Source organism: Phyllopteryx taeniolatus, chromosome 1, assembly GCF_024500385.1.
Source record: "Phyllopteryx taeniolatus isolate TA_2022b chromosome 1, UOR_Ptae_1.2, whole genome shotgun sequence".
Taxonomy (NCBI): Eukaryota; Metazoa; Chordata; class Actinopteri; order Syngnathiformes; family Syngnathidae; genus Phyllopteryx; species Phyllopteryx taeniolatus.
Genome location: NC_084502.1, coordinates 12,235,171 through 12,256,483, shown reverse-complemented (window position 1 = coordinate 12,256,483; position 21,313 = coordinate 12,235,171). Strand labels below are relative to the sequence as shown.

Genomic DNA, 21,313 nt, shown 5'->3' with positions numbered 1-21,313 from the left:
AAGACCTGCTGACGTGCCAGAGGAGCTGTTTCATTCTCTCTCTCATACTCACGCTCTAGTTTTGGGGCAGAGTTATCTTTTCACCATGTAAGGCCAAAAAGCTCTACAGCTCCTGGAACAAAAAAAAGAGACGTAGAAAAACAACAACGTCATTCTTTTCAGCACAAAATAAGTGTGTGAGTCCAGTTGAAGATGTAAACGGAAAGCATGTGAGCTGCATTTGCTAAAGCCTGCGTAAGAAGAGAAGAGCTGGTGCTTTATATCTTTTTCCTTTTTCATTTTTAACGATCATGTCTTTTGCATTGCTACGGTGGCCCTGAAGTGCAAAACACAGCAGCAAATAACTAAACACAACGGCCAATGGTAAAACACAACAGCAAAAGACATTAAGCTACCGGAAGACGTCGGCACTGTTCGGGGATAAGGCTCGTCGCTGATTGGACGAGAGGGACGACTTGATTGGACGCTTACCGGTGTTTCAAACGTAGCTGCTGCTATCAAATCATATTTTGACTCGGGACATATGTAAGTTGTATGATTTTGTGGCTCTGTGTTACATAACTAGCGCGACGCTTCCTACGCGGTCGACTGCGCCGGGATTCGGGCGCACGCTTCCACCGTGTCACGTATTGGGAGACGAGCGCCCGGGCCGCTAACTCAGCGGCCAGCGACCTCTTTTAAGGACCGGGGCGGGTTTCTTCACGTAGCTTGTTCCAGTTACATACGAGGTGATAGTGGATAGAGATGCGCCGGACTAAATCACGACATCCAAATAAGTATGCGCATGCCAACAACACATTTAAAAGAGTTTGGGCTCCACAGATGGCGTCGTCCAGTCATGTCGTCCGTCTCATCCAATCAGCAATGAGTCTTATCCCCGACCGGGACCTACCTTTTCCGGCAGGTTAATGTCGTGGTGTTGTTTTCTTTTGCTGTTGTGTTTAATCATTTGTTATTGCGATTAGTTATTTGTTCTGTTTTGTTCATTTGCGGTTGTGTTTTGCACTTCGGGGCCACCGTGCATTGCTGACTTCAAAACCAATCTACAAGTGCCTGCGATCAATTCAATAACGAATACACTGTAGAACATTGAATTCACTTTCACATTCCGGCCTGGACTAAATCTCTCTTAAGTCTCGACAAACTTTGACAGCTAGTTTCATGTACCTGCTGAAAAAAACATTTGTGTACAACATCTTTAATTCCCACTGCACGCCCTCTTAAAGTAGCGTTTGTCTTTCTTAATGCAGCCTCATCTCGGAGTGGACTTTCCCAGCCTTTCCGGAATGCGGAGGATTAACGTTTCATGTCCAGTCGACTCTTTAAACAAAGAAAAAACAACAACAAAGCACATTTCAGTGTGAAATAAAATAAAAACTCAGTCTGCAAATCGACAGTCAGGTTCCATTTACGTTCTCCTTCGGCTTTTTGGGCCTTTTTTTAGATTTCTTCCAAGTGAAGGATGTGGCCCAGGACTTGGAAAACAAACACATATTATCCCCTCGTAATTTTGTGGGGGGAAAAAAGTGTCAAAGTCTATCTGAAAACATACTTTTTCTTGTCAGGAGATGGGTCAGTCTTACTGCTTTAAGCTTCATGACTGTTCTATTCTCTCCCTCTCCCTCCCTCTCTCTCTCTCTCTCTCTCTCTCTCTTCTCCATTCCGATGTGTTTACAGCCTTGGATAGCTGACATTTCTTCCTCTCTTCCACGGCAGTCAGACGTGCTTTCATCTGAAAAGGTAAGAAGCAGCATCCTTCGAGAATGGAGAGCTTTCCTCCCGATGTGTGTCAGTGTTTCCCGTCGCAAGGCAAGGTTTTAGTTTTGGGGGAAACACTTTCTCGTAAGTCACACGAGCGCATCTTGACGTAGACTTTCCTGACACTTCATTAGGTACGCCTACTCAATCTAATGAGATTCAATAGAAATGTTGCCATCGTACATCTAATTACATTTGAGTCTGTCAGAGAGGACTTTCTCTCACGATATACCTTTGTTTGTAGTTTGTGGAGAGGTGGAAGTGTACTGAATCATACTAATGGGCATTCTAATATACTGCGTATTGCTCATCCTACAGCTAAGCCAAGTCACCCAAATATTGACTACGATGCATGCAGCGCAAACTTCAACTACATGAATAAACATCCTGTTGAATGATTGATGAGGACTATTTCTGACCTTGTCAATCAAAACGATGACACCATAGCCCCGCTTTGGACTTCATTCCGCTACGGCGAGCGAGGAGCAAAGATGCGGCACGAATTCAATCCAAAGCACATCAGCTCATTGGCTTCCAAATTAAACTTAGTGATCATCGTTGTCATTTCGTCACAGAATAGAACGTTTTCTTTCACAACTACTTTCTCCATCATCACTTTGACTCGTCTTTGCAATGCGTGTCGATTTTCCATAGCGGCTGAAACCCAGATTGATGGAAGCAATGAATGTCGATGCACAGCCGCGGCACACGTCAGCTGTTATCGGCGACGTTGAGGGAACAATAAGTCTAAGCGAGTGGCCGTAAAGAGATGACTTGCTGAAAAGTGAAGATTTGGACGGGAGCTAAATTTAGCATAAGCCTCGAAAGCTCCTCGTATTTACTGGCAACGCTGAATTCTTTTCACTCATTAGCAGTGAAAAACTGACGATTGTTCCACAAAGGAACAGCTGACTGTGACAATCGGATGATGCCATATGCTCACTTCTGCAGTGTCACATGTATTCTTCTGTTAAGACTAAAGATATAGGGGCATTCAAAATTCTGTTTGACATGACAAACTTGAACAATAAAAATGAGCGTGAATCAAGAGCTTGTGCATTAAGGACCGTCATTCTAAATCAAGATGGGGGCGGAATGCTGATGTTTACTTCTGTACTTCCTTTCTCTTAAACAAAAGACTGTTAAGCATCTCGTTTCCGTGTTGAAGCAACCTAGTGCGCGTAAGCAAGTCGGTTCATTGATCAGTAGGGCACTTATGATGGAGCGCTACAAACTCGGATGATTTAAGTTGCTTTGTCTGATTGACAGAATTGTTTCCGCTGTGAAGTTTTGTCCTGAGGGGAGAGAGCGAGCATATTGGTAGAAGGATGGTGAGGATGGCGCTGCCAGGCGAGAGAGCGAGAGGAAGACCAACGAGAAGGTCGACAGATGTCGTCACGGAAGACACGAGGGCAGTTGGCGTCAGACAGGAAGATGGAGGAGAAAAGAAAGACGCACCGTGGCCACCCCGAACGGGACGAGCCCATAGGAAAAGAAGATGTTTTGTCATGAATCTCGCATTCTTGTGTCTGTGCAATGTCAGCTTGAAGGCTTTCACCATTTACGTTACTTAAACGTGTTAGAATGCACCAATCGTACAATCGTACAACCTTGCCAGTTTCATGTTCTCGTTTGCTGGTAATGAAAAGCTATGTGGTCCGTACACGATCTGAAGTCATTCATCAATCAGGGGTTGCGCTTGCCTCGTCGTTCTTCATCAAGACATTTTGGAGCATTCCGTGCTTAGTTTCTTTCTTTTCGTTTCTGTTCCAGCACAAAAGCACGTTCGAAAGCATTCGAGAGACGGAACACAACTCCATCGAATTTTGAAACGGTTTCGCGCACGCAGACACGCATCAACTCGGTTCCTCACTTCCTGAACGTGTAACGGACAGCGTCTCAATACTTTTGTCCACATCGTGCGTATCCCTTGCAATAATTTGAACAACAGGCCAGGCGAGAGGTTGGCCGTATGAGCCAAACGACACACTTAAAAGAGTTATCTCCACTTGCGGGGAACGAGGCCGAACGAGGCGTTAGCGTGTCGAGAGATAATCGGGGACTCGAGACTTCGAGGGTGGAAGAAACAATAGAATGATAAAAGTACAGTAGTGGTTCATAAAAGTCATCGGAAGCGCACTACCCAGTAAAAATAGCAAAGAACTTGGCAGAGGTGGCATACAAGTGCAAGATGGTCGCCGTTAGCAGCAGCTGCTAATACAAAAGCACGGTCGCCCTGTCGGCATCGTTCAGAGGAAAGTCCCGCATGGGATCATAAAAGGGTTCCAAAGGCGCGTTGAAAGACATTTCAAATGTCATGCCGCGCGCTCGCATTCATCTCCCATCGAGCGGGGCGTGCGGCAGACCTTTTGGCGCGTGGGAAACGCCTAAAAGCCGCCGCGGAGGCTTGGACTTCACATTGTTGTCGTGACAGCCTTCTGCCGCGATGACACATCGTCGGAGCGCAGCTGGCGCCTCCGGGCACTTCTCTTATCGTCACACCGCGTGATCACGAGGGAGGGTGCCGAGGAGCGCCGCATACGGCTGAAAATGCCCTTTTTCATCTCCTCTCTTGGATGACGCCTCCTATTCTTTGCGCGTATTTCTCTGAACTTTCTGCCGAACTTTCCCGTTACTTCCGTTAATATCCGTTACTTTAACACATTTGAATCACGTGCGACCGATGTACGTTTACATGAAGTCAATTCACAGGGCACTTTTCTTTTTTTTTCAGTGTACTATTGCGACAACCCCCAGGGCATACACCCTCCCGAGACATAGGAAGGGAGACTCCACGCTTCAAACATTTACAACAGAAGAAACAAACAAGAAGAGTCCAGTTGCCTCAATTTCAACTTTGTAAAAGAGGTCCAGTTGCATGACTACTGATGGGGCGCCAGTGTCCACAGCGAGCAAAAGATCGTTAACTACTTTTGTCAGTGGAGTCATCCGGACTGAAAAAGTTCTAAAATAGATTGTGAGAGGCCGTGTGCTCGTTAAGCAGTTGAGCTACTATTTTTCCAAGAATTTTGGCGATCGAGGGGAGATTTGGGTTGAAGTTGAAGTATCTTTGAAAGCGGCGTCTCATCGTGGCTGTCTTAAAAGCTGCAGGTACGCTGAGGAATCCAATGGCCTCCATTGCGAATTACCGTGAGACCCGGGCCGCTGACTTTATTCAGCACTTTTTTTGCATGTTCTGAAATGCGCTAAGATCCTGGCTATTTGGAAATGTGTAATTGGTGTCAATGTGTGAATGTTCGGAAGTCGTTTGTGTTCCCCCATTGTGACAGTTGTTTGTTTCGTTGTACGCCGGGTGCGCTGACGCCCTCCCCGTTCTCCGTGGCCGCCGTTGCTTACCGCGAGCGTCCGTGCTGTTAGACTTCGGCTCCGCTGTGCCACGATGACACTCCCGTTTCTCACTACCAGCAATGAGCTCCCTCCATATACTGAGATCTTCAAACAACACGTCGCACCGGCCATATCGCACATACCAGAAACCACCATGTTTGTCTCTTTCCGGCACGGATAGCGGAGGTTAACTGGAACGCATTAGTGATGACAAATTGAGGACTATGTAAAAATGCCCTGCCTCTTGTCCAAGGTAACATTTTGCCTGGACAAAGAGTGAGAGCTATGTTTCCAAGTCGTGCTGAATTTGCACAAAGTTTTGTGTCGATTCCTTTTTGAGCAATAAGCAGCAAGCAGGTAAAATACCACTTCTTCCCGTTTTCTTTGACCTGCAGAAGGATAAGCGTGGCTGTCGCACGACCGGTCCGGAACCGAACTCCCCGCCGGGCGTCCGGCAGCACGTTCATGTCCTGATTCCCTCCCGCAGACCGCAAAGATGGAGCGCGTCCAGCACATCACCAAGTCGGCCATCCGCCGCGCCTCCCAAATCGAGGTGACTCCGCAGGCCAAGCGGAACCTGCAGGAGCTCTTCGTCAACTTCACCCTCATCCTCATCTGCCTGCTTCTCATCTACATCATCGTCCTGCTGAGCAGCTGAGGGCGCCCGCTCAGCCGTCACTGACCCACGCCACGCCTGACCGCACGTCTTCCTACGGCTGCTCCTCGACTCGCTGTAATTGATGTCAACGCCTGCCCGCAGTATAGAGATGGACGTTTTGCACATTTACTGTTTCAAAAATAAAATTCGAATAATAATGTGTGTGAAACTCACAGCTACTCGGCAGGACTTCCACAGGCCGGTTGACGTCGCACTTCCATCTGGAGAGCGATAACTGAAATTATCGCTTGCCGTTCACTCGTCAGTTAACGCCCAACAAGAAGGGCTATCGTCGAGAACACGTTTTGCTGCCAAATTAAAAACGACTCATCGCTTTGGGTCGTTCTGGCCGCGGTGAGATTTCAGTTGAGTCGTTGTCACTGAGCGACGCTTCATAAATCCACGAAAGCTCAATTGGGAAGAAACAACAAACAAGACACAATTTCGCAACATTTCCAATCAAGGCTGACCTGCATGGAATCTCTGCTTCGTCAAATTATTGAAGAGGGTTTCTTTTTGTTAAAAAAAAACAAAAAAACACGTGGGATAATACAAACATGAAGGTCTGTAATTAGCATAATCTTGCATGCATATTCTCAACAGTATTTCTGCCTGACAAATCAATTTTCACCTAAAATGATCATCTTCACTTGCAGCCGTTTTCAGCTCTTGCGGGCCTTTCGCACATCTTTCCGGATATGCGGCGACTGGCTCGTCATTTTCGAGTCACAATATATCACAAGCGAGGCGATTTCAGAAATGTCCAGGACCGGACGTTGCGATGCTGTCGATGTTCTCTTAAATGTTTCGACTGTCCAGATATAAGCCACCAAATAAAGCACATGTACACAATTGTGTTGGAGCTAGAACTGTCTTTCTTGCCCAAAAGCGATTGCACACACAAAACAATACAACGAAGCTCACAACGATACTTTTACTGTTTGATAACATACAACAGAAATGATATCGATATAAACATTGTTAGACATTGACGTCAAGACAACCAAAAGTAAGTCACAAGGTAGATCCACTTTCAACTGGGCTCCACATGCAAACTTGGGCGGACGTGTCAGCGCCAACGTCAGCTTTCATAGCGACAGTGACTAAAATCACCACATTTGTGCAGTTTGACAACAGGGAGTCGAAAGTGAATCGAAGCAGACGTTCATTGCTCACAGCACGCAAATCAAAGTTTGTGGTTGCCTGGCGACAAACCGGCGGCAGGGGTCGCTCCTGATCAGCGGTCGGATGCTCACCGCTAAATCAAGTGAAGGAATTTTCGAGGTCGTCGATGTCGGCCGGAAGACGATGACGGATCCTGTCAGCACTCCGCATAACGCAAATGAAATCGGGCAAAAGCAACCTTTGGAAAACAAATGGCATAAAAGTCCATTCAGATCATCTTTCCTAACTTCCTCATATGTTTGGAGTTTGTGAACATTTGAAAACATTCAAGCACATAGAGTTAGATGTACAAAAATGTCGGAAGTGCTTCTTGCGATGAACCAAGTCGACAAGTGTTTAACCTTCCATCCACATGGAAATGAAAAGGAATTACAGAGGAACCGAAGCTCGAAAGTCATCACAGTGTGCAAAATGGAACGAACCGACTGTGCTTCGGTGCCGGGCTGTACCAAACAATACAGTACAATCGTCGGTATATTTGTTCTTCAGACTAAAAGAAGAGATTGACGATGACACTCGCTCACGTCCGAAACGACGCCGTGGCATCCGGAAAGATACATTCTCACATCCATTTTTTATTTATTTCTTTTTTTAGTTTGCTAGCTTAGAAGAAGCCTTCCACATCCTTCGAAGCTTTGATGCTACTGTGCTAGAGAAGAAAGCAAAACAAATCTGCCACTTGGAAGTTGTACACTGTCAGAAATAGGGCTACAATGAATATCTATTTCTGTCCTTTAAGAATTAAACAAACAAATGTAGTCAAGTTTTCAATGCGTCAACCAAGCTAGCGCACTCTTCAAAGGTACAGTGATTTACTTTTGAACGTGCAAAAAGATAGAAGATGAGGTTGTAGTTGCTGGTGCTGGCAAAACAAGTGCAACATAAAACACGAAAACTTGATACGATGACATTGGGTGAGAGGAGGAGCGCGACCAATCTGGGCAATGATGGCAATGATGGCAATGATGGCAATGGGCTTCCTGCAATCTGAAAATGGACCACAAATCGGCACCCCGAAACTCACACTGCCACCGTGTGATCGTTTGTACGCACAACGATGAAGGAACACTACAAACGGTGTTCATTTCAGCACCATCGTTCTTTCTTCGTGACTCACTTTTCTTCCCCTAATAACAATGAAACAATTTGTCGAGCCAGATGATCGTGCACTTGGAAAAACTATGGACAGAATGGACTTTCACAATTGACAAATAAAGATTCACGCGAACAATGCAAAACCAAAAGAAGACGACAGACAATTCAAGTGAGCGAGCGTTTCTGTTTCTGTTTCCGCATGCGCTAACGGTCTGGAGTGCAGACAGAGACGCATAGCAAACGAGTGTCACCAGAGAAATAAAATGAACACGAACGGCTTCTCGAGATGTCTCCGGTCTGATGACGGAGCATCGAAAACAGTCAAAAGCCGCTTTGTCGTCCCCGGGCGGCTGAGGTGCTTCACGGCGAGCTCAGAGCTCGCAGCAAAAGTGCACAGTCAATGCATTGAGACGGCAAGCTAAAAGTGGTCAAAGGAGGCCACGGCCACCGCAGTCGCTCAAAACATTCCTGCCTGGTTTACATCAAACGCACCATCTCCATCAATTTGTAACAAGAGAAGGAAGAGAAATATTCATAATGGTCGAGCTGGTCCTGTACCTTGCACTTTTGTGACAAGGAAAACCGCAGTTACAATTCTGCTACTCTGAATTGAATTCTTGTCCAAATTTAGCTGTGCGTCCCATTGCATCCCTGTTAAACAAAATTGCTTTTGCCCATCACGAAAAGTAGTGAGCGAACAGCTCCTCTTATTTTGCAGCGGAATCTTTGCTTTTTCCTGTTTCCGTCGCTTTGTGCCGCGACGGCGCCGTCTTGGCCTCATGAAGGCTGCGGGAGGAAATAAAAAGATTTGTTAAAAAGACTGCGGCCGGTGAGCGTGCCACTTTGATCAACATCGCGAACGCGGACATGCGCACGCCTTCAAATGGGCGGCGGGCAGTGGTACACGAGGCCTTACGTTCCATGGAGCGGGACGGGACCGCACATTTGCATTCATTTAGGCAGTGACGTACCGAGCGAGGGATCTACCTTGCATACATTCTGGTCACAAGCTACGCGTATACAAACATGCAGATGGACTCGGCGGCGCACAATCCGGCGCTCGCCGTTCATGCCGGACCGCCACTGACCTTGATAAGAGGGTTGATGACCCCGACATTGGCGCTGGAGTTGAAGACTTTGCCGAAGCCCGTCTCTCTGTTGACCAAGTCCAACTGGTAAAACTTTTTGTCATCCTGTTTCAAAAAAAAACAACAAAAAAAACACAAACAGAAAAATTCATGAACGCGCATATTACTGGGACTAAAATATACATAATGCACGGTGCTACTTTGTACTACTGTATGTTGAAGAGGTTCATACAGCCAATATTTTCATGTATTTAGTTGTTGTTGTTCTTTTAAGCTGTCCTGTTCAGCTGCATGGCCACGCAGAACGGTGGATCTGTGCGCCTTTTGTGCTGGAACAGTTTTGCTGTGCAACTGCTTATTTTGTCATTTTGTTATTATTCTGGTGTTGATTGAAAATGCAGGCAGAAAAGGGCTTTAGGGGAGAGACAAGGGGAATAGGGGGTGTGAGCCACAGCAGAACAATAGTGAGACTGACTAACCAAGAGAACGAGTTGAGAGAGGACAGGACAGGATGTGGGAAACGAGCAAGGCAGTGCTACTGACGAGTGGTGCGGCAGGATTTAGGATTTACGCACCACCAGCTTTTTGACCAAAGCCTCCCTCTCTGAGACCATCTCACGGAGCTCCGCGATGAGATGCAGATCTTCAGGTCGGCTCTCTCTATTCCTCAACTTCTCTTCTGTGCCTTCCAGTCTGGACCAGGACGGAACGGAACATCCATGAGGCAGGAGACAAAAATGTGATGAGAGGAAGGGGCACGAAGCGGGCAGTTCTTCTTTCTGGTTCTTACATGATTTGCAAAGCAGTGATCTTGTCTTTGAGAACCTCCTGAGCCTTGTTGAAGTCTGCCAACATGATGTGCGTCTCCCTGTGATGGACCACACTGAGCTCTCCCAGCTCCCTCTCTTGCCTCTTGGCAAAGTCTTGTTCATGAGCCCTGCGCAACACAAAACCACACGTAGCATTTACGTGCACATTTGATTATATTCCACTCTAACCCAAAAACAGTGGATCTGTCTCAAGCTAGATAGGGAGGAGTTGACAAGCGTAACGTCTACAAACTTCTACATTTTTGTTCCTCAACTTCTCTTCTGGACCAGGACGGCTTCTTATGGGGCGAGTTTTCATACACCTTATCTACATTACCTTAGTGTTTATTTGAAGTATTGAGAAGGAGTAAAATGTTCCCCGTGGTTGTTACAGCGCAAATCTGACTGAAAAAGTGTCTTCGGCGTCGAAAATCACCTTTATAGGATTCGGGTGCATCTAAAAACTATATGGACATGACTCACTCTTAGTTTGAAATAAATCTCACGATGCGCTTGTGCTCAGTGTGACCTGGAAAATGAGATGGCGCCATTGTTTGTTGTGGCAATCGTCACAGTTCCGAACGGAAACTCACCGGATGATGGCAATTTCAGCAAGTGCTGGCGATCGCATGCTAAATGACTTTGGATATTCACAATTTTGGGGGTTGTAGGCAAAGTATTTTGGCGAGAATATCAATGAGCGTCTCAAGCGTGTGTCTCAGACAACATTAACACAAAGACACAAACGAAATCTAATCAAAGATGCGTTTTCATCCTGAAGCAACACCTCTCCGATGAAAAGAGTATCAAGTGGATATAATCAAACCGAACAGTGGCTGTGTCAAACTCGCAGCCCGGGGTGCCACTTCCGGTTCCGCCACATCATTTGATGTGGCCACATCATTTGCGTCAACTTCTTGCTCAAATCTATACCAAAATTTCACATCATAATAAATAATAACGTTGAGATATTGCAAGCATTTGTTGTGTTACCAAACAGCTTTTGACAGTAACTTGAACAATAGTTGAACAAACCGTTATCCTTGACTTCTGATTTGAAAAGTAGTTATCCATCATTTTGTCGTGTATATATATATATATAATACTATCATCAGGCGATGAAACATTTCTACGGTTATTATTAGGTAAATGGAATCCGTACCAACAATGTGGCCTGCAACAAAAAAAATGAGTTTGACACCCCTGTACCTAGACAAATCCCTCAATTACAAATACCACATTCATCATCAGTTAACGAAATATGTTGGATTCTTTTTACAACTTAGATTTGTTTTCTTTGATCTGCTATCCTTATCTTATACAAATCATTGTATGAATTACTGCAACATTAGAACGCGAACAAAAGAGAATATTACCAGCTGCAACCAGCTCGTTCTCTCTTTGATAGCCTCAACCTCTTGAGTTCAATTTTCCTCAAAATGCAGCCATAATGTACCGAGTGGCAGTGTTGGGAAAGTTCCTTTTCTACGCAAACATCGTGTTGCACTTACAGCAACCTCCAATTTACCCAATGATGTCATTTTCCGACTAATTTCTCCAGCTGATAAATATTTCAGCCTGGAACGTATTCCTCTGTGCGCTGTCAGTTGACAGATCTTAAAAAAGCCTTTTGGGAGAATCCGGACGCAATACCTGATCTGATGATTGGCTTCACTGCGGACCCGAAGCACCTCTTTGCCCTTCAACTCCAGTTCTCGCGTCAGGGTGTCGATGGTCTCATTCAAAGAGTGGATCTCGTGATCCAGGTCTGTGATACGGTTGCTACGGGAACACACCTCTGCCTGCAAGTCCGAGATACGAACCAGCAGCTCTTGTTCCTGCACAACGCAAAGGACGGGTTGAGTCCTGTTGCACTTTGGAAAAGTTGCAAAGAGCCTAAGAAGGAGTCATAATAATCCGTTCCCAGTTACCTGTTGGCGGCTATGCTCCACGGCCTTCTCCAGCTCCCGTTTGGCGGTGGAGTTTTCTTTCAGGTGGATCTGCTTCAGATGCTCGATAGCTGTCGCGTGGAGGTGGTTCAGCTCGGCACGGAGGGATGCTGCCACAAGGGGAACGGTCGTCAAGCGCAAACCTTCACTTTTCGAATCAACGCCAAGGACTACCGTCGCGGTCGACAGGAAATCCAGAGAGAGAGCCCAAATTCCTGTTCCAAACTGCAGGATGTGATATCCACTAACATACATCACCGGCGATATATATTATAGTCATTACTATCATTCGATATATGCCTTTAAGAGGTGGGGCCTGGGGAGGAGCCGTGCGATACATACGGCAAGCTGGAGCAAGTCTGCGTGGGAGGGTCCGGGCGTGAGCTGTAGCCAACAGCAGCTCATGTTTCAGTGTTCACTACTGAATGCATCGAAATATTGAGCATATGTGCAAAATCGGCAAGTTTTCTTCATTTTCCTCGCGCCGACGTGCATATGTTAGTAAATCAGAATTGATTGTAAATGACGAGCGCGTGCCCGCCAGCTGCATTCTAGATATATGTCTCCAAAACTTTAATAACTTTCTTAAGCTTTATCCTATAAGTTGGTATCATCGTAAATGCTTGCTCAACACAGAAATTGACAACATATAATAATCATGTTTATCATTTTTAATTAATTGCAAAGCTAAATTAGAGAATGTGACACAAAACATAGATATAAAAAAAAATGAACAAACACCGCATACGTTGTTCAAATACATAGTGAAAGGGAGTGGAAAAGTCTTCACACAAAAACAAAAAAAAACAAAAACACAAAGGCTTTAAGTTGTTGATTGTCTCGCCCCCTTGAAATTGAATTTACTGTCAAACTGAATAGCACATTGTGCATTTAAAACAACCACATAACCTTTTCTTCATGAAGTTCACTTAGCTTCATGCTAAAAAACAATGCAAAACATCATAGATGGGCTAACGAATAGTATCAGTGTTGCAATGTTATAATCCTTCAATCCTTCCTTTGCTATGCGAACACATGCCGACAGATCATTTAACAATACTCACAGGCATATATTCTTTATCCTCAGCGAAGAACGAATCATTACTGCAGCTTACTGAGCAGCTGTGACCGTCTCCGTGTACATCCATGTCTATGTTATACTGCCCCCAGGTGGCCAAGGCGCACACACCAGAAAGAGCAGCATAATGTCCATTAAATTGAAGCAAAAATGTAGCGAAAAAGGTTCATTTCTTAACATTTTAGTTACGCCGTGACTAAGTTTTTATAAAACACAATATTCCAGAGTGCTATTTATCTTATTAAAAATAAACACCATGGTTTTCAATAAGAAAAATAGGGTACATATTTTTGGGGGCGGCTGGAACGGATTATTAACATTTCATTCATTTCAAAGGGGAACGATGATTTGACAATAGAAGTGTTTTGACTTACAAGTGTGGTACTAGAACTAATTAAACTTGGATCTCAAGCCACCACTGTGTACTGTAAAAACCTTTCAGGACGATCACTATTTTTAACAGGCTTGCGGTACGCTGGGTGAACTGTGATATATTCATGATATATTCATGTTAAATTCAAACTGCTAAAACTTGGTTTGACATTAAAACGTTGGATTATGCAAAACAAATTTCATAAAGGATTATCCTTTTTTCCACCATCCGAATTTGCAGAGCGGAAGTTCCACCCAAACAAACAAAAGTGTTTGAACGCACTTACCGAGCTTGGCTTTGCCCTCATCTTCAAGTTCAAATCGCAGCGTCTGCAGTTCCTGGTCTGACTGCTGTCTGAGGATGTCCAAGGTCCTCCTGTGGGCCTCCTTGAGAGCGTGAACCTCCTCTCTGTGCTCCTGCTTCAGACGTTCCTCCAGGGCCTGGCCGGTGACAGGAAGAAGATGTCAAGGCTGAAGGTGGAAAGGAACCGAAAAACATAGAATAGAATAGAATAGAATAGAATAGGATAGGTCTTAATCAGTCTGGTAAAATGGAAAATCTTGTTTTATAGCAGCAAAGTGGCAAAGAGTGGCAGCACACAAGATTAAGAAAATGTTCATCAAAACCACAAAACATTTTTACAACACCTCGTTTCCATCCATCTCAGCCTTCATGAACGAAATAAATTCAAATCAAAACATCGCAGCGAAGGGCCCCTCAAATCGTTTCGTCCAACGGGGCAATCGACACATCATTCATTATTCATTGAGCGTGAAATGTTTGTGCCAGAAATGTATCATCGTAGCACATACGAGTCATTGGGCTCCTTCAATTTTTGGGAACCATTTAGCAGGGAAATGAGGAGAATGAAAGAAGTCAAACTGTTTTCAAAGTCATTTCCTCACAGGCTCGTAACTCTTTCTCCGGCTTTCCACAAAGAAATTCTTTCGTGTGCTTTAGGACAAATTGATTATCACGGCTCGGCCTTGGCAAAGCAACTGCCCGACACCATAATTTCCTCTCGAGAGGAAAACACTTCAGCTAATGTTGTGCTTCAGTATTTGTACGTTTCAGTTCGCGCAAAACAAACTCCTGTTTCTACCCCATTATCCAGATGTTTATTATTATTCCAGCGGCCAATGATCGCCTTTCTGGGAACCCAAAACTCAGGGATTCCAAATACAACACCGCCAAAAGTCACTCAGTAGCGCCACCTAGAAAGTAAGTTGTTAAGGGTCCTTAAGGGCCCAACCATTCATCACTGCTTGCATCTCTCTTTAATTGGTTTAGTATATTTGCATCAGGCCTACAATTTGCCACTTTACTACGTTTAAATGACTGCGGGGAACTACGTAAAAAAAAAATAATAATAATCTTTTGACCTAAGCCTTTTTGCACAGTGCCGTTTGCCCCGTTTGTATTGTACCCGGATCTGGTGCTGCCGAGCCTCCTCCATGGTGCTCAGCGCGCAGCAGTGGGCCTCTTGGAGCCGATGTTCTCTCCTCTGATGTTCTCTCTGCATCTCTGGACAACAGAAGCACGGCGTAAAGCAGTCACAAGTTCATACACGAAGCATGACAGCTGACGTCAACAATCAGCAGATCAGAGGCACCCTAGCCAGAAGATTGTGTAAGTGTAAGTCTCCTTTTAAACAGCTGGATTGAAGGAGCATTTGTAACACTCGGCGGAAGTTGATTCCAGAGGGAAGGAGCGCAATAAGAGAACGCCCCGATTCCCTATTTTTTTTTTAACGAATACGTGGGAAAGCGAGGTAGCTAGCGTCTTGTGAGCGATGGGACCGGCGGGACACTAAGGGCTCATTAGGTCTGAGAGACGGGAGGGCGCTGGGCCACGAAGGCATTTGTAGGCCAACAGTAGGACCTTGAAGTCTGTTCTGGCCTGAAAAGGATTGGCTACCTTTGCAGGGACGGAAGGACAGGGGTGATGTGATCAAATCTTTTGGTGCGAGTCGAGTATTCTGGCAGCACTATTTTGCCCAAGTTCTAGTTTATTCGTTGCGCATAGAGATAGCCCGGAAAGAAAAACATTGCGGTAGCGGAGACTAGAAGAAACAAATGCACGGAGTAGGGTTCTGTTCTACTCCAAGGCTGGTGTTGGCTGGGACACCACAGGGTGGTGTTACCTCTGGATTTTATGCCCAATTCTGGTAGCCGTTTTTACGTTCCGGAACAAGGAACAAAGCAACGACAATGGCGACCGTGGAAACAGTGCCTGCTAGAACAAATGGACCTAGATGACCAGATGATGCGTTTAATTATATTGCAAAATCGATCAAGGCGGCGGCGTAGGTGATATGTGGAACCGAGGGGAAAGCTGAGTACGTTATCACAGCATGTGACTAAAACGGGCCAATCATGAGAGATGATCTCCACACTGCGACAGTTTGTGCCTTGTGCACATCAAGTGTCGCATAGGGGCCGCGCGGCCCAATGTGTCGGTCACGTGACGCAATGCGGGCGCTGTTGCCCGTGCGAGCATAAAGAGGCCTTTAGACGTGAAATGGTTTCCATGGAGACGACATTCACTTGTGAAGAAGAGGGAGCGATGGTCTCAATGTCGTGTCGGTATGGCATTGGTGGCGTGGGTACGGACACGATTATATGAATTCTGATTTCCATTTGTTATACGAGTGGGTTTGCGTGTAAGCTTTGCGACAGCATCAAAAAGGAACCTGGGATTTTGATTATCGTTGTTGATGAGAGATGAGTAATAGAAGGTCCTGGCCCTTGACAGCATCGCTCTGTATAAGACCGGGCGGCTGTGCCGCTCTGCGCCAGCCGCATCAGCGTTTGAAGTGCTAACCTTCTACATAACCATTTTTGAGAGCGGGTTTCTGTGTTGGACCAGGGCGATTGTTTCCTCCTGTGAGAGGTTTTGGTCTGGAGGGAAGCAATGGAGTTGAAAGAATCGAACAGTATCGAATTAAAGGTGTCTGTGAAGGTATCGAGTGAGTTGCTTTGGTCGATGAGAGCGAGTTTAGTAGATGGAGAATTATCAATGTGTCGGGCGGTGTAGGTGTATGTTGTCATTAGGTCTAGCTGAGGCAGTGTGACTTGGACTTGAATAAGGTAGTGATCAGGAAGTATTGGCGGATAAGGGAGGACTTCAATGTCGACACCACGAGTAAGGACTGGCTCAAAAAAGCCTGTTTCCGCGGCAGCGTGTCTGTTCATGGATCAGATGCTTAAATCCAAGTGTCGATGAGGGACAGGGAAGCTGTGGCCGGTGGATCGGATGGAGAAAGAACATGAACGGTGAAGTCTCCTTCGAGGAATGCTGGATGTTATCTGTCCCGGTTGAGAGAAAACTGGAAAAGTCCTCCAAAAAAGCTGAATCTGGGCCCGGAGGGCGATAGAGTAAGATTAAGTAAAAAGGGAAGGCAGCCCTGAGTGGTGGGACTCATAATAATGAACTCGCAAGAAGAGAGTGCAATATTTAGATGAGGGCAAATGTTGAGCGATGAATTGAAGATGAAGCCGAGACCCTCACCTTACTTCTTGCTATGTGTGAGTTGGTGTCGCTGGCAGGGAAAGCCATATTAAGTGGCACCTCGTCACGGGGCTCCAGCCACGTCTCACATCACATGGTCCCATATGTCAATATTATGCTCTAAAATAAGTTCATGGACTAGCAGTGCCCTGTTAGTGAGTGGCCTTATGTTGATGAAATCAAACTGAAAGTGGTTCCGACTTGGATGAAATTGCCACATGACGGAGAAGACGGGGCGGCACGGAAGATGAAGAGGCCCCGACAAATTTCTGGCTCTAGCTTTTAGTGGGCACGGTGGGCAACCGGTGAGCACATCTGCCTCACAGTTGTGAGGTTGCGGGTTCAAAGCCGGCCTCGCCTGTGTGGAGTTTGCATGTTCTCCCCGTGCCGGCGTGGGTTCTCTCTGGGTACTCCGGTTTCCTCCCACATGCGTGGTAGGTTAATTGAATACTCTAAATTGCCCGTAGGTGTGAATGTGAGTGTGAATGGTTGTTTGTTTCTATGTGCCCTGTGACTGGCTCGCGACCAGTTCAGGGTGCGCCCCGCGTCTCGCCCGCAGTTAGCTGGGATAGGCTCCAGCATACCCGTGTCCCTGGTGAGGATAAGCGGTATGGCAAATGAACGAATGGAGGAGACAGAGACGGCAGGCGGGTGGTAGTACGTCGATGGCGTAAGGGTGTCCAGAAAGAGAGGCCGGTAGGGTCAGAATAGGGGTGGGGGGCTGATTCCTGGCATGGTTTTAATTGATTGTTTGGGCTTGAGATACACAGACTTTTAGTGTTAGATGACATGAAGGGGGATGGAGCCAAAGTCCTGACCTCAACCCGACAGAACCCCTTTGGGATGAATTAGAGCGCAGACTGAGAGCCGGGCCTTCTCGTCCAACACCAGTGTGTGACCTCACAAATGCGTTTCTGGAAGAATGGGCATAAATTCCCATAAACACACTCCTAAACCTTGTGGACAGCCTTCCCAGAAAACTTGAAGCCGTTATAGCTGCAAAGGGTGGACTGACGTCAGCTTGAACACTATGGATTAGGAATGGGATGGCACTTAAATTCATACTGTAGGGGAGTCAAGGCAGGTGAGCAAAAGCCTTTGGCAATATAATGTAGATGAGTGTGTGTTACATTAGCAGTGAAACTGGAGTTTGAAACTAAATAAAAGGGTCGACCACGGAGAAATGCAGCAAAACGGCAAGAACCGAGGCAGACTGGGTGGGACGCAAAAGTCGCGATGCCCCACAGAACATACTTGTGGAGGTGTGCTCGCACACCGCCAGGCGTCTTAAAGCCGCCGTCATCTTTCATACTGCGCAGGGAACTGTTTCGAAACATGCGGTGAGGCCTCCACATTTGAAGACATCTTTCCCAACCGCTGTGCCGTGAGAGATCATCAGGTGCGCCGCGGCAGATGATCAAATTTCACATCAATGATCAGCAAATTCTTCTTTAATCACTCCAGATCATGCATCATCTATCTAAGCCAGTGATGTATAGTGACAGGCAGAACAATTAAATGCTCTTTCACTTGAGTTCACTTCAATCTGTGCATCCACCCGCTGCCGTTCGAGAAAACAAAATGATAGATTTGTGTTCATCTCAACATGTTCAGATTTCAAACTGAGTGCAACTGTGAGTAAATTGAGACAAGAACATCAATATTTCAGTATCTATATTTTTTTGTGACGTTTTGTTTGGTGTTGTGATTTTCCGAATGCAAAATATGGGCCTTGGTTAGCAAATGAGGTAAATGGGCTCAGCACGCAACGAGTTCATGTTTGTGTGTGAACTATAGCCAATTCCTACGAAGCACAAACTGAGAAAATTACAGTAAGTACCTGTTTTTTTTTTTTTGTTGCTAACCACTGGCCCACTGCGCTATCGTGAGGAAAAAACAATCCAGTGATGAACAGTCAAAAGTTGGTGTTTAAACACGAGGCGTTTAGCAGTGTGTTGCGGTCAGAATGCGCTTCGATCTTCCACTTGCGGCGCAGGCCGTCGTACCTTTGAGCTGCTGGCCGAGCAGCTCCCTCTCCTGGCCGAACTGAGACTGCAGCTGCTGAAGGGCCGCCTGCGACTGAGACAGCTGCAGCTCCAGAGACTGCTTCAACAGCGAGATCTGCAACGCACCAGGATTTCGATGCATGTGAACGCTGGGAGACAAATCGTCATATGTGCGTTGATTTTTATTACCTCGTGAAAGTAAAAGAGGCCATGTTTCCAATGCTGTTTGCTCGTGTTTTGGTTTTGTGTTGGGAAACTAATTAAAAGTAGGATTCAAATAAAAGTAAGATTAAGAATTTATCTGTTTGCTGTTCCAGGCCAAACAGGTCGGCGGCTAAGCCGTTCTGCAGATGGAGCCGCAACATCGACATCGAACCGACGCGACTCGGCTCGAGTTGCGCCACTGCGCTGAATCCCGACCACGTTGGAGATCGGTTGAGGGGCCGCAGAAAATTATACACATTAATTTAATTTGTCCCTAAAATATTACACTCACTATACCCACTATATCACGGTTCACCGATTGCAGATTTTTACAAATAATTTTATTGTCGGTAATTTGCCATTTCTTCATAAATTTTGTTGTTGTTGTGGTACTGTAATGTGGTCTAGTGCAAAATATTTCAAACCAAAACATGCAGGAGCCTAAAGAAATTGATATATTTTTTTATAACAACTGATGTTTCCACAGAAACAAATTAATTGATGATCGACGATCGATGATCCAGCAGGCCAGCTTCCAGAACAAACGCTTTTCTTGCCATTACTGATAATATGATGCCCGTGTGTTGTATGTAAACACATATAGTCATTCTTTGGGGTGAAATTATGCTGCTTTTTGCACTGCTGCGGGCAAAGAACATTGGGGGAGAAAAAACAAAAAACAAATCGGAGCTGGCGTTCATGGCAAAAAACAAACAAAAATATATATCTATATATATATCTATATATATATATATGGCAAAAGTTGTTTCCAGCATTGCTGTTAATCACATCCACAGAGACGTCTACGCGTGCGTGCGTGAGCTGATCAATCAACGTGGGGGAGGTTAAAGGTCAGGTGGCCCGAACAGATGTTGATTGACTAATCGTAATTTGACCTTCATTTGCATGCGCGTGGAGATTTGAATTTGGTGTTTGGAATTTCACAGCATAATGTGCAGAAATACAAACAACAGCCTACATTTGGAAAACACAAAGCCAGTTCCTACACATTTGACACTTTGAAATGTTTGGAATCGACACCAAATGTAATTTTTTCATGGTTTTCTTTAGTACAAATTAGCCAAATCAATCCTTTTTTTTTTTTATTTTTTTTTTAAAGAAAATAGAACAGTGGTAAGTGTCGGCATAAAATCAAATTCCATCCTTTTGCTCTTGAACACGATTGTTAAGCGTTCCATGCCACCGTGAGCGCAGCTGCACCCAGACTCCATTTTGCGAGCGTGACATCTTTGGGTTTTACCTGTTCGAGCAGGTCCTCCACCTTCCTCTGCCAGCTCTCCCTGGCGGCCATCATTTCCAGCTCCTTCTGCTGGGAGAGCTGAGTCAGCGCCGCCTGCTTGTCGGCGTCGTATTCCTCGCTCAGCTCCTCCCTCAGAAGATGCACTTCTTCACTAAAGAGGGAGCACATTCTTTTTGAAGATGTAGCGTACAAGGACATTGTGTTGCTCTCCCTAATGCACTGATTCCCAAACACTAGGCGGCACATTAGAATTGATCCAATTGGACTTAATTTACTTAGAACACGGTGGGCGACCGGTTAGCACATCTGCCTCACTGTTTCGAGGACCGGGGGTCAAATCCCGGCCCCGCCTGTGTGGAGTTTGCATGTTCTGCCCGTGGCTTTTCTCCGGGCACCCCGGTTTCCTCCCACATCCCAAAAAACATGCGTGTTAGCACACAGATATCAAACTCAAGGCCCGGGGGCCAGATCCGGCCCGCCACATCCTTTTATGTGGCCCGCGAAAGAAAAACCATCTACGTTGATTTAATGTTTCTTGCTAAAAGAGAAAATAGAAAATTGTACTCAATTTGAATAACATTGAGAAATCGCTAGTATTTGTTGTTACAAACCCCCATTTTAAAATAAATGGACTAAAAGTGAAACTAGTGAAAACTAGGTATCCATCAATTTGTTGTGTATATGTAATATGAGGCGTTCCCAGGCATAATGGCCCTGTGCGGGAAACCATAACTACAATGTGGCCCGTGACACCTCTGATTTGGAAAATGTCTTGGTGCAGCTATCTATGGCAGTGCCATATAGTAGTCCGATGTTCTTCCACTCGACGGCACCAGCTGTTACCATTCATACAACACGTTCAATCTGTAGGTTTTCTTTCCAGGATCCTCATGCCTTGCCACGTCGGGACACTTTTCATTGATACGCGCCGTGTGTGTGTTCCTATGGGTGTGTTTGCATTTTTGGGGAGGGTTAGGGTTTTGTATATTTG

General features: G+C 45.6%; 2 protein-coding genes across 8 annotated transcripts in view; one reads left to right on the top strand and one right to left on the bottom strand.

The window, feature by feature from the left end:
- Positions 1-1,671: 1,671 nt before the first annotated feature.
- pln (phospholamban) lies at positions 1,672-6,619 on the top strand. Of its 3 annotated transcripts, XM_061772272.1 has the most exons (3): positions 1,672-1,740; positions 3,028-3,170; positions 5,594-6,619. In XM_061772272.1, exons 2-3 carry the CDS (start codon positions 3,087-3,089, stop codon positions 5,762-5,764), a joined length of 255 nt encoding a protein of 84 aa, XP_061628256.1. In that variant the 5' UTR covers positions 1,672-1,740; positions 3,028-3,086; the 3' UTR covers positions 5,765-6,619. The 3 variants fall into 3 exon arrangements, with proteins under 3 accessions (XP_061628256.1, XP_061628265.1, XP_061628274.1); XM_061772281.1 differs by lacking the exon at positions 3,028-3,170 and having other exon boundaries at positions 5,502-6,619; XM_061772290.1 differs by lacking the exon at positions 3,028-3,170 and having other exon boundaries at positions 1,678-1,740.
- Positions 6,620-6,684: 65 nt separating this feature from the next.
- LOC133477455 (protein FAM184A-like) overlaps positions 6,685-21,313 on the bottom strand; it is a 38,843-nt gene continuing 24,214 nt past the window's right edge. For 4 of the 5 annotated variants that reach the window (XM_061772244.1, XM_061772233.1, XM_061772252.1 and 1 more), the window contains 10 exons: positions 20,323-20,473; positions 18,858-18,972; positions 14,768-14,865; positions 13,628-13,781; positions 11,873-12,000; positions 11,595-11,779; positions 9,923-10,069; positions 9,708-9,825; positions 9,133-9,237; positions 6,685-8,830 (listed from right to left, as the gene is read on the bottom strand). In XM_061772244.1, coding sequence (XP_061628228.1) covers positions 8,822-8,830; positions 9,133-9,237; positions 9,708-9,825; positions 9,923-10,069; positions 11,595-11,779; positions 11,873-12,000; positions 13,628-13,781; positions 14,768-14,865; positions 18,858-18,972; positions 20,323-20,473 — 1,210 coding nt within the window. In that variant the 3' untranslated portion in view covers positions 6,685-8,821. Of the gene's footprint in view, positions 8,831-9,132; positions 9,238-9,611; positions 9,826-9,922; positions 10,070-11,594; positions 11,780-11,872; positions 12,001-13,627; positions 13,782-14,767; positions 14,866-18,857; positions 18,973-20,322; positions 20,474-21,313 lie in introns of all 5 variants that reach the window. The other variant, XR_009788374.1, reaches the window with a different exon arrangement.

Excerpts from the sequence above, each read along its gene's own strand:
- pln (XM_061772272.1), top strand. The coding sequence starts at position 3,087 with ATGGTGAGGATGGCGCTGCCAGGCGAGAGAGCGAGAGGAAGACCAACG. Across the intron at positions 3,171-5,593 it reads TCGTCACGGAAGACACGAGG|ACCGCAAAGATGGAGCGCGT; the intron begins GCAGTTGGCGTC and ends TCCCTCCCGCAG.